The sequence below is a fragment of the Perca fluviatilis genome, chromosome 19 (assembly GCF_010015445.1).
Source record: "Perca fluviatilis chromosome 19, GENO_Pfluv_1.0, whole genome shotgun sequence".
NCBI lineage: Eukaryota > Metazoa > Chordata > Actinopteri > Perciformes > Percidae > Perca > Perca fluviatilis.
The window spans coordinates 22,552,253-22,570,575 of record NC_053130.1 but is presented as its reverse complement, the minus strand read 5'-3'; the positions used below and the strand labels follow the sequence as shown (position 1 = coordinate 22,570,575).

Sequence of the window (18,323 nt, the reverse complement as noted above, 5' to 3'; positions counted from 1 at the left end):
AGCAAGAAAAACACCACCATGGGCGTTTTTGAACCTTCGAACCCTCAATATAATTGCATATTTAATTACCATGGCTGCATAGTTTTATAGGTAGTGTAGACTTATACATAACATATAGTTTATACTGTGAATGTAGGGCTGATTATTGCCATTATCAATTAATCTGTTAAATATTTTTGGGATATATTAATTAAAACTTCTCAACGACCAAGGCAACATCCTTAAATTGCTTGCCTTTTTGACTATAGATGGATGGATGGATGGATGGATGGATGGATGGATGGATGGATGGATGGATGATATACTTTTTTTGATGATGGAAATGAGAGAGAAAAGCAGAAAATCTTAACATTTCAGACGCTAAAACCAGAGAATATTTTTGACCTTTTTTGCTTGATAAATTACTTAAATTATTAATCAATTTTCAGAATTGTAGACTAATCATTTCAGCGCTAGATTAGCAGTTGTGTTCAGTATACGGGTCGCAACAAAAGGATTACTAAGCATCCCAAGAAATAAGTGGAAAGTTAGACGTGGTAGCATTGCCAGATGTTAGTTTAAGCTGCGTGAGTGTCATCGTGTTTATACAGTAGACACACACACCACCATGTTAACTTGAGCAGGTTTTAAGAGGCAGCAAGCTTAGGATTATAGTGGCTTAGATCTTTTGACCTCCCCTCCCACCAGCCCAGTGTACCACTCGATTGAAATAGATTGAGCGGACTTTTATTCAAAAACAAAAGAATTACTCATCCTCCTTCTTCTCCCACCCCCCCTCCCCCTGCCCTTTCCTTCCCTTTTGGATTCTCAAATTCCTTTAAATGAAAAATGATTCTCTCTTTTTTAGTATTTTGTACAACTGACAGCCCCATTTTGCTCGCCCCCAATGGGGAGGAAATGAGTTGTGGGAGCAGATTCCTCTCACACAGAGATCTCAGTAATCATGTGGCTGCGTGTCACTAGCACACCACAGTGACAGCAGCTTTTAATTAATCCCACATCCCACCACCCTGCCCTGCCTATTGGTGGCTTCTCCCCCAAACTTTTTCCTCCTTAACTTTTTTTCTGTGTGTTTGACTGTGTGCATGTGGGTGGTGCGGTAGGGGGGATTTCTCTAACCTCAGTCTCTCAACCCACTGCAGCGTTGTGTGCATAACTTGTATAGTTACAGGATGACACTGCTGTCACTTTTCCACACTTGTGAAAGCAGGAGACAGCCCACTTACTGCGTTCACTTGTTTAAACTTTGTCAGCTCCGCTAACTCTCCAAGAGTTTAACTGTGACTGAAACTATGTGAGTACACCAAGGCCACATGAAATGTTAATAACCCTTTTGTGGTAGTTGGCCTACACTGGGTCAGGGATGTTACCCCTTTTGCTGCACTGCAGTGATCTCATGTGAAGGTGCTTGAGGACAGCGAAATAATGATGCCTTGAAGTGTCTGCGTTCTCCTTCTGGTGCCCTGATGAATGGTGACGGGTTGTATTTACAATCCAAAAAGATGCTGACACTGCTGAATTCTACACCTCTTGGAGAAGTACCAAAACATTTGCTACCCTTGAGCAAATGTCTGCGTTCGCTGCGGCTGAGGTGTGGAGGAGCTGCTGTCTGAGTGAATGAGTGGCATGATGAACTTCTCTGGAGAGATGGACTGAGCTTATGCCTGAATGTCACACTGTCAAAAGGGTAATATCACACGTGCTGAGGTAGAGTTCTGCCCTGCTCAGTCTCCATTCTCAAAACATCTTGGGAGAAGAAAGTCAGGCGGGAGAATCAAAGCCTCAGCATGTAATTGATGTAACAAGAAGGTCAATATAAATGATATCTGTGATATTTAGTAGACTCGGTTAGGACAGTGATGTTTGATGGTCAGCATGGAACGTCTCCCGTCATTACTGATTAGCTGATTATCCGAGGTTACTGCGTTTTCTGTTCTCCCCGTCAAAGTGAATAGGATCACTGCAGATTCAAACCTCTGCTTGCTATTCAGTATGACTTGGCTGTAGCAAGCATTAGGTTAGCAAAGTGGACAAAAGTTGCATGCGATTAGCCTGTCAACATCTGAAAATAATGAGCTGCAGACAGATGCACATTGGCATGCAAATACTGTACTGACATTTAAAGCTGGCTTACCATAAATGAGAGAAGAGAATAGATCGAAGAGGAGCTTTGGCCTCTGCTGCAGATCCACTGGGCGCAATGGACTAGTTGGCACCCTTAGAACCTTTAGGAAATAAATAATTATTCCCCTGCATCAGACTTCATGGCTGAGGGTCGATTAAGTTCTAAGGGGGACGTGGTGTTGATCTCATAAAGGGCATCAGGAGATGTATGGCCTCTTACAAGACCATTTAAACCACTTAATGGAGGACAGGAATTAATGTCTTCCATAGAGCGGAGTCAATTATATGGATATTTTCATAACATATTGTGTATAATTCATGGTGTAATGGCACTGACACCAATCAGCCCCTCTGCTTTTGTCTTGGTTATAGCCTGTTTTAAATGAGATGATTATTGACTCTGTATTTTGGGGTATGGAAGAAGTTGCTGTCTTCATACAGTGATACAGATGTGTTGTCATTGTCTGCTATTGTGGGGTGGCACAGTCTTGATGGCGGTGGCTCTTGTTAATTTGTATTAATGTCAGATAATTTAGAGTGGCGATGGATATATGGGCACGCTTTGTGCGCTCAGGCAAAAAATTGGATTCATTAAGAAGACGGAGGAGCTGGTTAGATTTTTTGGCCCCGTGGTTTCAGGTCACTGAGTAATGGGAAGAGATGGAGAGGGTCTTGGCCTGGAGGATGGGGGTAGCTGGTCAGAGACAGAGTGGAGGGGACAACGCCCCCACACAGGAGCACATCACTCACACTGACACGTCTCTCACCGAACGCTTTTGCTCCTCCGCTCTTTTACGGCTAGAACAGATCGTGCTTGTGACAGAGAGCCACAAAATCACATGACAGTCTTGGGACAAACTGTGAGGTGGTGAGGTGATGGCTTTAGGTTATTCTGCTTGCGTGCATATCAATCAGTCTGATTGTCTATTTGTGTTAATTGGATGTATGAACCATTTGCACACGCACAAAGTCATAACTACTATAACATTCATAATTACACATAGCCTAAGCACACTCACTCATGCAGACATTTGCATTGGTTAGCAGGAGCCTCAAATTTGTCAAATGCAATCATGAATGAGTGATGAAAATGGCTTGAATACCAAAAACATCCTGTCCCTTTTGTTTAAGACTCAGCCTGTCAGTTTCACCCTCTTTTTGTTCATTGCAAAATGTACAGTAACATTCAAATGACTTTTTGAGATGTCTGTTTAAGGATCCCACCCCAATCTGCAATTCCCATCATATAAACTCATTAGCATGCGTCTATGTGACCATGCCTAGATATTCAGAAGCATGTTTGCATTAAAGACAGCACATTTGAATGATAAATGTAAGTTGATTAATGTGTATGTGAATGAACCATACAAACCAGAGGATAAATGTAAAGTACTTCACATCGGAGCATCAACAGTGACAGTTTCTTTTTTTATCCCAAGATATATACACACACACACACACACACACACATACACACACATACACACATACACATTGGCAAAAGTACAGACTTTGTGGGAGGCCCTGAGCTTTGATTTGGCTTATGACCTCAGCACCACTCCGCTCAGCATTTAGAGGCTATTAAATCCTGGGTCTGTTTGATGTGCAAGCTGTGTGCAACAGGATGTGAGGGAAAGGGAACAGCAAGCACCCCTTTTTATTTTTTTTATAAATGTGCGGTTGTTTTTGGCATACTTGACTATGTGTTGAAGAAGCACACTTTTGTTTTTTTTGTTTGTTTTTTTAACAAGAGTTTAAAAACAAGGGGATCTTAATATTTTATATATATATAATATATATATATATATATATATATATATATATATATATATATATATATATATAATATATATATATATATATATATATAATATATATATATAATATATATATATTTTTTTTTTAACAAAAACGTTCAATATGCTTTGGTTTTGTAAGACACCTACTTTTCCTGTACATTATGACCATTGGGTAGTATGTATACTGATGAGTATTTAACTTTAACATACCCACACACTGCTGTTGATTTGTTTGTGTTAAAGCAATAGAGCAATTTCTCTAATTGTGTACGGTTTATTAAGGCGCCACAGCATAGCATGCCTTATGATGTTGATAAACCAAATCGAAAGATCTCAAATTTGTCCTCTCTGTATCAACTCATTGGCTTCACCTTATGCTGTGAGCATTTGTATGGTTCTGAGGGCAATTAAGCCATTAGCTAAACAGCTGACCTTTTCTTCATAGTGTTTTTGCCCATCATTTCTGGCGTCTGCTTAGAATGCCCTGTAATAACTGCCAAGGGGTCTCTCCTGAGCAGAGCATCCTTATGGTGGACAGGTTGCCTATCAGAGTTCCTGATGACTTGCTGTGTTTTGCGGGCACTAATATGCATCAATTTTTCATCTCTTGAGATCCTTGAACTGAGTCTGAACTCTAATCAGTCATAGGGTTACATGGCCTGTGCTTTTTTGATCCTGCTGACTGGGAGAAGAACCATGGCCAGCTATTGGCAACTGTGAGGTCATCCAGGGGCGCTTTGATACGAGCATCTATAGGAATGCAAATGTAACCGGCTGCCTGATCAGTACATTACAATAGGAATAACGGCAGCCTAATGGTGCAGCTGCCACCATTAGTTTTAATCTCTGGGTTAAATAAAAGACCAACACAATAAGGGACTATGTGTGTCACACAGGAGACAAATGCATGTGGCATCTTGTGTCGTTTAAAGACTTGTCTGACCTCAGTGAGAACATGAGTGATTCAGGAACTGTTTAAAGGGACAGATGGGTCAAGGGTCATGAGTGATAAGTGAGGTCACACAGGGTCGTCAGGAGTCTGGTTCATCAATTTTGCCTCAAACTTGGGTCAGCCAAACTGCACAAAGCTGCGCTGGTTAATGTGTTATTTTCAGTGAAAGTCACAACAATAACATGCTGCTTTCACCATTTGGCTAAACTGTAATTTATCACACAGGTGAGAGAAAATGTGAGAGAAAGAGTGGCTTGCTCATTCTCAGAGCTTTAAAGCTGTCGGCATACTTCAGTCACTACAAACCCATGGGAGTAATTAACTTAATCCCAAAAGCTCATCAATAACACAGAGTAAAAAAGATTGCTGTTCTTGCTAAAGAAATTGCAGTGATCTCATCGATGCACGGTTTCTTTCTGGCTCAAAAATGACGCTTGAAATTCTTGAGGAAGTTCTTGCAATTACTAGACATATGGCCACCCTGCTCAAGCAATAAAGCACTCTTCCATTTGTCAACAGTTGTGGAGCCACCTAATCCATCAGCAGAAGCTGATGCTGTGAAACCAGCTGAGATCTCTGCTTACACATTTTTTGCTAGGCCGATAATAGCAATGAGAAAACCGTACGTCTTTTTGTTTAGTTTAATTTACCTAAAACATATCACAGCACATTATATTGTTTATGTTCTGTTTCTGTAGAAGGCTACCATAACGTGTGATAAATGTTATCTTGGATGAGGATGCTTCACTCACTTGAGCGCGATAAAAGGAAAATTACCAACATTCCAAGGTTTTCTCATGTAGTTTTCTTTACTCAAATAACATAGGACTAAGGCTGAACAGTCAAAAAACTATTGACAGCGTTCATATGGAAACTATTACAATTCAGTCTTCTAAAAGTAGACAGTCTGTTTACTTTAATTCCAAGTTATTGTGATATATATTTAGTGTAAAAGGCAGGGTTAGTGTATACTTAAGGTTTGGATAGCGTGTGCAGCTTTTAGTTGCTCCTCTTACTGTAATTAAAGCTTTCCCTGTGTTAACAGCTTGTGGGTGTGTGTGAATGTGGGTATGCAATATTTTTTGTGATACACACTGAATACTTATGTGCTTTTGTGTAGGAGTATGGTCAGTCCTTGAGTCTGGTGAGTATAATCTGAAATGCATTAACTTTATGTTAGCTTTCACAAGATAGTCTGTTGGATGCATTTGTAAAATAGGCTAATAGGCTATTTCCATGCCTTTCCATCTGTACCTTTTCATGGGCCCTTGGCCGGGCGAGTTGCAACCGTGTCATTATGTGTGCTGCCCGGAGCAGTGTATATATACTCTGTCCTCTGCAGGGACGGGCATCCCCATCAGGGTCTGCCTTTACCACCCTCCATATGGTGCCTCGTCATTAGTTTTCTGTTGCCCTGGTGCCTGGGAGGTTCATCAAACCCCAGAGTCCAATCTCTCCACAGCCTATTTCTACTCTACTGTGACATTTCTCTCTCTGGCCAATCTGATAAGTCACACATGGCTTCACCGCACGAAAGAACAACAGCAGCCTCAAGCAGATGTTGCTCTGCAGACTGCCCATGGAGTGGGAAACTGGGTTTCAAGAACAGTATCTCAGTTACTGTTAAAGAGTTCACTATTTCTTGGAAGGGGAGAGGTGGTTTTAAGGCTATGAGCTAAGACCTCGGAGTTCAAATCATTGTGAAGGATAAAAATGCAGAAAGTTGTGTGTTTGTTTTTTTAAAATCTCCAAGCATTGTGATATACACCGAGACAGTAATTTGAGATATGAATGAATAAAATGGGTCCCCTGTAGCCTTCTTTTTTACTCCAAGGCAGTTCACATTTGTACAAACATATAATTCTCTTGAGTAGAAAAATCAATAAATTGAGCAATCGCAGCAAAGCATGATGGGATAATAGTGATTGAACAATAAAAAAAAAAAAAAGTATTATTTTGAGTGGGGTTTGTTGTACTCAAGGTAAGGAAGAGCAAAGTTATTTTTGCCACTTTTATTCTGTAATATGACCAATATTTTTCATATTCAAGTGTGTATGAAAAAAAGTCACTGGTTTCTTAAAAAGCTAAATACAATAAGCATTGGATCAAGGCACATACAAGACTGGCCAAAGGGCATACAATGCACTTTGGTTTTCAATTGTTAAGAACAGTTAACTTCAAATTGTGGAAACATAATAGTGTGTTCATTTGGAAAATAATACAAAATAATACTCATAACAAGGAGTTGCTGACACTGTGATAATTCTAATGAAAGCCAACATGTTTTGTCTTTTTGGCCCTGGTGACTAGAATGACGTACGTGGTACATGGTACTAAAGAATGGCGCCATTGTCGTTTGGCCATTGTTGGCTTTTACAAATAGAGATAGTGGGGGCCCTCTGTGTCAGCCTGTCCAGTCTACTTGTTTTGAGGAGCAGAGGGCTCCTTAAGGTCGGTGTGCTTTATCTGCCCTGTGCTGTGGTCTACAATCCTATAAGAAACACTGAAACCCTGCTTGGGTTGCTTTGCTGTTTCCTCTTCTTGCAAAACAGAAAGGAAAAAAATCACACACTGAACAAAGCATAGAAATACAGCATGGCACCTCATCTTTAGTTATTTCTACTCCATACCAGGTGAATACTAGAGCAAGACACTTGGTCCATATTCTGTGGAGACAGCTACTGACTGCTCATTCTTTTCGAGGGCAACATGCCTGCTTTGCAAATTAGTTGATCAGCTGTGCCTTAGTTTACTTCATGTTATTTTTTTTTGTCTTTTTGTTTTTCAGACAGCCACAAAGTTAAAAGAATGACCTGTGCTTATACTACAAGGTTTTCTAAGGTCTGATTGTTTAACACAGCAATGAAAACCCACTTTCACAGTTGACAAGTCATCATATCTCAGTAGAACACAAAGTTTCTTTTAGTTGGTCGATAACCTTAAGCAAAGGAAATACAGTACAAATTACTACAAATTCCTAAAATATAGAATTGCAGTTAGTTACAATACCCACTGATGGTTCAGTGATGGCCTGCAACTGGAACGTTCTTCGTCCTCAAAATGTCCTTAAATATAAATTATATGGCAAATGTACAGAACATTGCTTCCTTAGTCTTATAGATCCAGTGTTTTGTAAAAGTCTTGCCACTCTTTGTCACACACTCATCATGAATGGCCATGCGCAATATCATGAATGGGAATGGTCTGAATCTGGTATTCCACTGTCTCTGTAGCTCCTGTTGTTAATACTGTTCTCGTTATGTGGGCTTTTGTATAAAGTCAGGCCATTAGGCGGGAAAATCGTGTGTATCACAAACTCCTCCTTGGACACAGGCAGGTTATTTATAGGTATCATTTGAAAAGATGTCTCTCGTATTTCTAGGATGGAGTTGTCCTTCTTAGTGCCAGCCTCAGCATAGTCATCCTTTCTCCGACGGCCTTTGTTGTAGGTGCAGTTCCTGGAAAAAAGTGAACCGTTCCTGTGGACATACCAACACACCAGCGCCAACATGATTATTGCCAAAAGAGCCACAGCCCCTCCAATGATAGCAGCCAAAGGCAGACTGGAATTTTTGAAAGGCTCTTTCTCCTGCTCTCTGTTTAAAGTTGTAGTCGGGTTGTATGATTTGTGAGAACCAGTCTCTGTCTCGATGCAAACAGGGGTCTCATCTGACAGGTAAATGTTGCTGGTCTCCATGGGAACCATGCATATCCTATAGGAAGACTCTGGCTCCAGTGCCGTGAGCAGGTACTCCTTCCTCTCCCCCTGCACAATTGTCTCAGTGATGGAGCCAAAGGCAGGGCTGTGTCCCAACTTTAGCCAGCTGAGCCGTAGGGCAGTCATGGGCTGCGACACTCTCCATGATATGTGTATTGCATCTGCACTAGTTGACTTTACACTAATGGTGATGATCTTTCTGCCCGAAGAGGTGGTAGTGCTGTGGTAATTCTTACCAATGTCTGGCCCTTTTACTACAGGCCTTTTAGTCACAAACGAGGGCCACTGGGGCTGTGTGGGGCGTAAAATGTTGGAGACTGTGCTTGTCTCATACGTGGGGAGTTCCGAACCTGTGCAGTCAAACATGTCTGTAGTTAGGTCTTTAATTGCCATACCTTTGACCTTATCAGGACCCTGGCACATGAAGCCACGTACATTCACCTTCGACGGCAACGACCGCAGCCAGTCACGCACCCACATCATCCTGCAAGTGCATTGCCAGGGGTTGTTGCGTAGCAGGAGCTGTGTGAGATTGTCCAGATCTTCAAATACACCCTGTGGGAGGCTGCTCAGGTTGTTGCCAGACAGGTCCAAGCGATACAGCTGCCTAAGGAAGGCAAAAGCCCCAGGCGGGACCCGATTAATGTGATTATCTTGTAGCTGCAGCTTCTCCAAACTGTTGCCTGGCAAGTTGGCTGGCGGCGATGTCAAGGAGTTCCTCACTAGCGAGAGCTCAGTCAGGTTGATCAGATTGATGAGAGCCATCTCCCCAATCCCCCGGTTGTTGAGCAGGTTACCATCCAGGATTAGTCGCTTCAGGTTGATGAGATCTTGCAGCGACTGCTCGGAGATGGAGGAGATGCGGTTGTCATCAAAGCGCAGCTCCTCAATGCTCATGGGTAGGCCTGAAGGGATGGTACTTAGGTGGTTTCTGGAGAGAAAAAGCAGTCTGAGGTGGGTACTGTCCCTGAAGGCCCCCTCCTCTATGCTGACTGCAGATACCGAGTTATCATCCAGGTGTAGTTCCTCAATGTAGGGAATTTGAGCTAAAGAGGCATGGGTAATCATCCGAACATTGTTCTCCTGAAGGTGAAGCTCTTTCAGCCCAAGAGGAAGGTTAGTAGGGAACTCATCCAGATTGTTGCAGTAAAGGTAGATCTTCTCCACATTTGACAGTCTGCGAAGCTCTGCAGGAATGCCCGAACTCTTGATGCGATTGTTTTGCAGAAAGAGCACTGTAGCATCCTGGGGCATACCAGTAGGGATGGAAGTCAGGCCACGGTCATTGCAGTAGATGAAGGTCCCATCACAGCGGCAGGCTGAGGGACATGATGCAGAGGTCACCAGGGGGTTAGCAAGACCCAGCAGCAGCCCGACCCTGATGAGGGAAAGGATAAAGGCCTTGCATTGACGCACCATCTTGAAGCTGTGTTGGCTGGCAGTCTAATCACTCAAGATCCCCTGGGGAGAAGACACAAGGGTACATTAAATGCACAAGGCCTTTTAAAGGAGAGCCAAATTCCTGTTCTTGTAATTGCTGGGTGTTTGAAATGCTGCCTGCAGCACTATTTAGATTAAATAACTGCTGAAAGAATCAGTTTAAAATCCTCCTATTACATTTATATGAATTGATCATTGGGATTGCCAAAAAAATGTAAAAATAAAGTTCAACAGTTCTTTTTCTTTCTACAATTAGCTGTTTTCTTCAGAGCCGGCTTCTTACATCATCTATAGATTTCTAGGAAGTTTGTAACCTGCATTAGAAACAGAACTGCTTTTTAAGAAATGTTCCAACTTCTGAGCTTTGTGAATTGCATCTCTGTCTCTCTGCTTTTTGGCCCTGACTTGTGAAATGTAATTGCATCCCCTAGTTGTTTTACACATTTCTGTATCTCAAGGCTGCCTTTCATCGCTACGAACCACGAGAGTGAACAAAGTCAGGCTTTGTTCATGCACTGTTGTGGAACCGACATACTCTTAAGTCCTGTTAGACTTTTACCCATGCCTTTCGCCATTCAAATTCTGTGGTTTAACTGCCTTCTTACAGGGTAGGGAAGAAATATTTCTCCTCACTGAAAATAGGTTTGATAAAAGTCTTTAGCACGTTAAGATCCAAAAGGGACAGGTATTTTGAGGTTAGTTTCATTTGTCCTTCCACAGCACTATGCTGATGCACTTTACTGTAATTGTGGTAGGTTTAAAATGTATCTAATTACATAAATTAAGATATTCAGTGCCACAATTGATAAACTTACTACTGGTTGCCTTGGAATTAACAAACCATGTTGCAAAGCAGAAGGTGCCAACTGGTTGTCTCTTTTTTTTCACCAAGTTCCCTTTTAATTAGGCTAATACTGATTTATTGCTTTAATTATGCATTCCTGCCATGGCCTCTCTTCCTGCATGTCTCATTAGAAATTGTGGTCTGGTCAGTGAAGTGGAAAGAAGCAAAGCCATCCGTATTTGTCATACCTGATTTATACGAAGTGGTAAATCCTTTCCAGTCACCAAAAATCCAATCAAGATTTCCTCTTGAATTTGCTCTTATCCCTTCTGAAAGGAAAAGTTTGCCCAAGGGTTTTCTGGTGATATCCTGACCTGGTCAGTGTTTGCTGAGCTGATCCTTGTTTGGACGATGACCTCGTCTGTGTAGTCAGAGGCTCATGCTTTTCAATGCCTTTACCATGGTAGATAAGCCTGTAGAAAAAGCATCCCCTCTCACTGTCAAAACATGCGCTCTCAGGTAATATTAAAAATCCTAATGGGTGTTGAGCTCAACAGCCATAACGGCAATTTAGATTTTTGGGTGTTGTAAAGTGTTCCGCGTGTAAGACTGGGTGAGCTTTAGCAAAGGCTCCTTTCTGCAATCAAGCCCAACAGGCATGATGAGTTGACACAAAGCTGGTCTGAGCCATGTCAATCCCCTGTGCCACAGGCTCAACACAGGCCTGTTCACTTGTGTACTCCAGGTCTTCAGGTAACCCAGAATCCTCTGCTTCCTTGTCGAGCCTTTATACACATTAATCCGGGGCTCTGGTCCCTTTTCCTGGAGCAGATAACCAATGTTCTCCTTTCCTCTAAGGAGCGAAACAGGGCAAGGTGCTTATCCTTCTGGGCTCAGCCTCCCTCACGCATCTGCAGCTTGACTCATACTGTGCCCTCCTCACACCTGGGATGGTGCTCTGAAAAATAACCAGAGACAAACACGTTTAATGTCCAAATTCAGTCAGTACAAAACAATGTTTTGATGATAAGGCAACGAGAGAGTAATCTTTAAAGATTGATAAGACATTTTCTTTGCGTGTTTGTGTTAACTGTAACTTTTTTTTCTTCTCATATTTCTTTCTTTTAATCTGGTATTTGTTTTTTCTAAATCTATCATTCTCTACGCCCCTGTACATTTCAGGTACTGGTTTTACTCATTGATTTTAGTATGAAACCTTAAGTTAACTAGATGTTGATGCTGAGGAAATCTAATTAAGTTTAGGAATGTGTTTGATATTGAACCCTGACCTTGCTTACATTGTGAATTCTTATTTAGAAATACCTTTTCTTCTAGCCTATGATTTAGCTGGTTGACCTTTTACAGCCCGTTACTCTAACAGAACCACGTTTCTTTTCAATGGTGTTACAATAAAGAACAGCTATGCATACGAAAGACAACCGTGATCCAGACCCCAACACAATGGCTAAGGGTGGAGTCCCTATGCCCTTCTCAGTCTAGTTCACTTTTGGTATTTCATAAGAGAATTAGTCCTGCAATTTAATAAAAAAAAAAATAAAAAAAAGCAATCTGTGCTAGTTTAAAAACAAGGCTAGTCCAGATTCCCCACACCAGAGGAAAAACAGAGCCAGTTAGTGCTTACTGAATTACTCGCACTGTTAAAAAGCACCCATTACAAACGATTAGAATTTTGTATGGAGAAGAGGATGGCTGTTGCATCCATCTCTGTCACTCCCAGCTCCTCTGTGACCCCTTAAGCCCACCCTCTCTGAATGCTGTTTCTGTTTTGTAAAAATAGAATTTCTTTTGCCAAAGAAAATGTTATGTTTCCTCTTACGACACAATAGCTTTGTGTCCTGATATGTAACCATTCATCCGACCTACTGGCTGCCACCGTTTGCTGTAAAACATGTAAAGGTAAATTAGGAACAAGGGGCCCAGACATTTAACCGTTGTAGCCCATGACAAGGAGAAGATTAGGGAATTGAGAGGCTTGAAACTCGATTACAACTCCTGAGATTCTGTCTAATAATAACGCCCGCCCCCCCCTTCCTTCTGTTCCATCTAAACACGGTCCCTTAGTCCAGTATTACATTAGTTGTAGATTAGAGTCTGGGGAAAAAGCACCAGATGTGACCTCTACTAACTTCTGGAATGAAGGAGTCTGACAAGGGGGAAAAAAAAGATAAAATTCAGTAATGGAGTTTTAGAAAATGGTGGTATGATAAAGGCATATGAGCTGTCTGTCTGTTGGAATGAACTTTTAATGCAGCACTTAGTCAAGCTATTTCAATTTTAAATAGCCCTTTTCACCTCATTTTGTAAAGTTCTCCATCCTCTGGATATTAAGTACGTAGTCTTGATTTGAATCCTTGAATTCTTAGCATTACATAAAAGAAAGTAATAGTCATTGCATTCCTGTCTTATCAAGGGAACCCTGCAAGACCCATCTGCATTTGGAATAATAGGCTTTTAGGATTGTGAGACAGGATGATTCTCTGCATAGGGAAATATATGATATTTGATGTTTGCCTTTCTTTGGCCACTAGAACTCTGTTACCTGCTGAGATAACAGAATCTGGCTCAGCGTCCAGTACATGGGGCAGGGGGCATGGGGCATGGTTATTCATTTATGAACACTGGTATAAATATAGTCAGAAAGAGCAAATCACACTAGCATAATTTATCATGGGCCTTGGTGTGATGTCATATTATGGGGAATTTATCAGAAGTCTATTTTGAACCAAACACATCTTTACGAGGAGCATAGTCAGGCCTAGATGCTTGGCTTTTTTTTCCTCCTTTTTTCTTTTCCACGCTCATCGGATTTCAGAGAGTGGCCCCCCTCCATTGTTCGCTACAAGGCAAGCATGTGGACCTTGTAGCCTCAACAGAGGGGTTTAGGTATTAAACATTTTATTCAGGCAATTTAAAAATGCCTATACTTTACACAGTCCATTGTACGAGCCTTTTATATTACTAATAATAATGTATACCCACGCAAATGTACGCACCCGCAAATGTGCTATGTATTGTGCACACAATCATTTTGAGGGCAATGGAGGCTGAGTTTAACATTTTTAGTGATGGATGTCTTTCTCCATCGTTCTAATAAGCTCCGCTGGCCGACAGGAGATTTCTCTAGCAGTCAGAGTGGCTTCTGCTTCATTTAATCTGAACTGGCCAAGTTAAATTAAGCATCCTGGCAAAATCGTGTGTGTGTGTACAACTAGTTACCTTTCAGTGGCGAGCGTGGGAGGCTCACACAAAGCTGGACACCGATAGCTATTGTGAGCTCAACACGCATAAATGCACATTAGTCTGCAATAACAGAGCCCAAGACTTTGTGCCCTCTAGTCATACACTGCACAAGAAAGGCTTTGGAAAATCTCAAATAGAAACAATTTCATGCCTGTCAAAAATATTGCAGATTATAATGACTTTCCGTTCTGTAAAATACAGAATAATATTACATAGGCTGCATTTAGGGAGAAGAAAGAGCTATAGAAGTAGTAATGGCTTCACTGTTAAATTATTCATGAGCCCTGAAATTAATTTTGAATCACAGTAGAGCTCTCCATTGGGAAATCAATGTTGTTTGTATCTGCTGTTGATTATTTATTCTAATTCATAATATAGTTTTGAATTGTGATTGATTGAGAACAATATCGTAATTGTGTTTTTTTATTTTTTTTCTTCAGATTTGGGTCTTGAAAAGTTGATCAACTTGATAACAAATAAAACTGGGAAACCAATTGTTTATGGTCGTATGATCATGCAAGTAAATGTACAAATGTACAAGTAATGTAGGATCGTTAAAGCTAACCTGATGTAGTGTCCATTTGTATTTTGTTGCATTTACATTTTTTGTTTCATGATTTTCTGCTGCTAACCAAGGTGAGTTTTTGTAATATTTTGTGTGCCATGTGAGGCCTTTTTGTCTGCCATTGATTTACATATTAGTAAGTTGTATGTCAAGACACAGGGCAGCGGCCTGCTCTGGTGCTGAGACACAATGGAACATTCCTGGTCACATCTGAATTCACAGGGACACAGAACACGTTTTAGGCAAAGAGAAAATGGGCAAAAATCTCTGCTAGTTTCACAGATTTAGTATGTGGCCTCCTGGTGCCGTCTTTAGATGGGCTGACCAGATGATACTTTTGCTCGCCCATTAAAAGCACAGAGAGGCCTGGGACAGACGGGGGTCTCTCTTTTGTAAAAGCCTGAAAGGAGAGATCTGTAGCAGCTGCAGTGGTTTTTCCCCACATGGGGGTGGTAGGCACTGCAAGATGAAATGTGTGTGTGTGTGTGTGTGTGTGTATGTGTGTGTGTCTTCATGTGACAAGCAAACACCAAAACACTGAATACTCATGTTATGCTGCTCACAGGAGCCCATCTGAGCACAGGCCAGACACCTACCTACAATGCAGAGATTTGTTAACCTCCCTACTGGCCCATCTGTTTTTCCTGAGTCATAGCGCTCGCAAACGATTTTCCTGCAGTATTTTTGTTTTGCAGCCATATTTACACCTTTACTTTTAGTAACCAATATAGAAGGTAAAAAAAAAAAAGTCTGTTTAGTGACTAAATAAATTATGAAAATAACTGAGTAAGGCCTCCTCAGAATACAGTGTTGAATCTGTAACATATCATGGTAGTTATAAAAGTCGTATTACTTTTTCCCCTAACACAATCTTTCATATTTTATCCTTTAACGTTTCTGGTAATACAAGATTCTGTCTGTAGTGACCTGGTTAGTTGTTAATCTGCTATGTGAATTCCCTCTGAAAGCAATTGACTGGGGACTTATGCCTCAGGCAGTCATAAGTGAAGACAATTGGGTCTGTCCTCATGTCTGCTATGTTTAACATGCAATTCATTTTCTTTTTCTCTCAAACACTCTGTACAACAAGGAGCTTGACCATTGACAGTAGTCAGTTGAAGTAGTCAAGTTTGCATGTACTATTTCGTGATTCAGGCTGTAGCTTGTGTGTGTATGTGTGTGTATATATATATATATATATATATATATATATATATATATATATATATATATATATATATATATATATATATATATATATATATATATATAAATTGTCTTGTCTCATACAAATAAAAGGCTATGTTAAATTGGATTAACAACTGTCCCTGGTGTTGCCAGGTTAAATGCAGTGCATGAGAGTTAAAGGTGCCCACTTTATTGCATTGATCTAATGGGATAAATGTCCGGTTTGTTTGGAGAGAGAAAAACGAGCAGGGTATTTGATTGATTAGCACCCTAGATTGACATCAAGGTGTCAGTCGGTCATGTGAGCAGGAGGTATTCTCTTAGTGTAAAACCCCGTTTATGTATTGCGTTGTTTTGAGGCTTAATGTAACGTTGCAGTATATGTGCGATAAATGAGCCGCTGCTTATGAGCGAACTGGTGCGTATGGAACTTCAATGGATTTTATTTTGTGCATTTTCAGGGGACCTTCATGACTGCGCTCCTACAGCATAACGCTTTCACACATTTGGTGTTTTTTAGGGGGGTGGGGGAGACGTACTTATCTGCAGACAAGCTTGCAGTTACACACAGTAGGCTACATTTCAATGGAGTAGGGCATGACTAGAGCTGGTCCGAGTGGTCCGGACAGTGACGCTGGAGACACTCCAGCTGCCCCTTCATGTTTAACTCCGCGGGGTCTGCGGTGCAATTTCAGCTGCACACCGGGGTGTCCTCTCGGGCTGCGAAGCCGAGACTATAAATCACACAGTCCCCTTAAGCTCATCAAGTTTGCGTAATCACCCCGTTTTATTTCCCCACTGGTTTAGGAAAATGAAAAGCTGAAATATGGAACGAAAAGATTTTAGACGCCCCTGTTGCTCTCTTAAGTGCTTTTTACATGTTGTGTCCAATGTACTGAGGCGCCGTGTGAATGTGATCGAGAAGCAAATTCAGCGTGTCGCAACAAGAAATTCATCTCTACGGACAGAGAGAACCCCCCGCCAACGAGAGGTGGTCTTTGGTAATATAAAGAGGGATGCAGTAGGCTATACAGGATCGAAGCAGAAGTTGCAGGCATGAGAGGGACTTGAGATGACGAGCTAGATCAAGAATCAGATTTATATGTTTTTTTGGGATCTGCCAAGCTGAGCAGAATGACTTGCAGTCTAACAGAGCACAATTTGGTTGTTTGGAAGAAACGTGCACTAACGATTTAGTTTTCTTCTTAATACCGCTTTAAAGCTTTACGCCGGTGACATAACCACATCAGAGAAACCAAATATTGTTCGCCTGCGCCGAGTGTTAAAAATTAAAAAGAGGAAAAAAAGAGGGCGACTAATTAAGATACAAGCAACTCCTGAGGATCCCGCATGACTTTAAATTCCTCCTGCCAGGAAGAAGATCCAAAAAGATGAAAAGGATGCATTCCAAACAGGACTGTACCAGCAAAAAACGCACTTACCTCTATAATCAACCCCAAAAAAAAAAAAAAAAAAAAAAAAGGGAAAGTAACAGGTATCCTCTTAAATTGGTTCACAACGGGGAAAAAAAAATATTAATCCAATCCAGGCTATAAGGATTTCAATTCAGATCCAAAAAAGCTCCTCTCGCTCACAAGGCTAGAGCTATTTGGAGTTTATCTTTAGCAGCACTGCTATGTTTACTGGTGCCCCTCACACACACACACACACACACTCACAAGCACACAATCTGTAGGCTGTGCAAGGACGTAGGTGCGCGGGTAGATCTCAACACAAATGTGGAGTTGTGTTTGCCTCTAGCTTCAATAGAGCACTGATGTCATATGGAGGAGGGGCCTCCCTCTCTCTCCTCCCTCCCTCTCTCTCTCTCTCTCTCTCTCTCCCTCTCTGTTTGGGAGATGCATAGGGAAAATGCAGTGTTGGATGGATACACTAGGGGGAGTGGAAGAAAGGGCAAAGGCACTCACATCCTTGTCAGATGTGTGCACTTAAGAGTGAATAGTCACTGGTTAGAAAGCAATGCTCACTGTCAGAGGAAGAGGTAATGTACAGTATGTGTGTTCACGTTGGCGAGAATGAGAGATACACGGAGCTTTCAACTTGTTATGGTTTGTTTTAGGCCTCATGTGGTTTTGTTCGCTCGAGTTAAATTATCACTTGCACATTTGTTTGAGATGTGTCAGGATAATGCATGATTATGTTTTTTTTTGGCATCAGGGGCTTGATTGCTGGTGTTATGATTAGTCAATTATCTCTGTTGCAGGTGTTCTTTTTTTAAATCTAAACGAAGGAAATGTCTTTTCTGAAAGAGAAAAAGAAATGTTTCACAATTGTAAACCTAAATTATTTTGTCCAAGCAAGTGTAAAAAATTCGGATCTAAAATGCTAATAAAAACTTTGCCTTTTTTCTGTAGGTGAAGCACATACCAGACTGGCTGATTAGAAACTTTGACTTGTAATGAATATTTGATGATGTTGTCACAGTGAACCAGAATAATTTATAGCAAGCATTTAGAATTGTGCTAATTCCT

At 41.2% G+C, this 18,323-nt stretch overlaps 2 protein-coding genes across 4 annotated transcripts in view; one reads left to right on the top strand and one right to left on the bottom strand.

Moving 5' to 3' along the window:
* macrod2 (mono-ADP ribosylhydrolase 2) overlaps positions 1-18,323 on the top strand; it is a 433,012-nt gene that overhangs the window by 70,228 nt on the left and 344,461 nt on the right. The gene's annotated exons all lie outside the window — the stretch shown is intronic.
* On the bottom strand, positions 6,872-17,570 carry flrt3 (fibronectin leucine rich transmembrane 3). Its single transcript, XM_039783423.1, has 3 exons — positions 17,274-17,570; positions 11,066-11,775; positions 6,872-10,054 (listed from the first exon to the last, which is right to left on the bottom strand). The coding sequence occupies exon 3, from the start codon at positions 10,010-10,012 to the stop codon at positions 8,063-8,065; it is 1,950 nt and encodes a 649-aa protein (XP_039639357.1). The 5' UTR covers positions 10,013-10,054; positions 11,066-11,775; positions 17,274-17,570; the 3' UTR covers positions 6,872-8,062.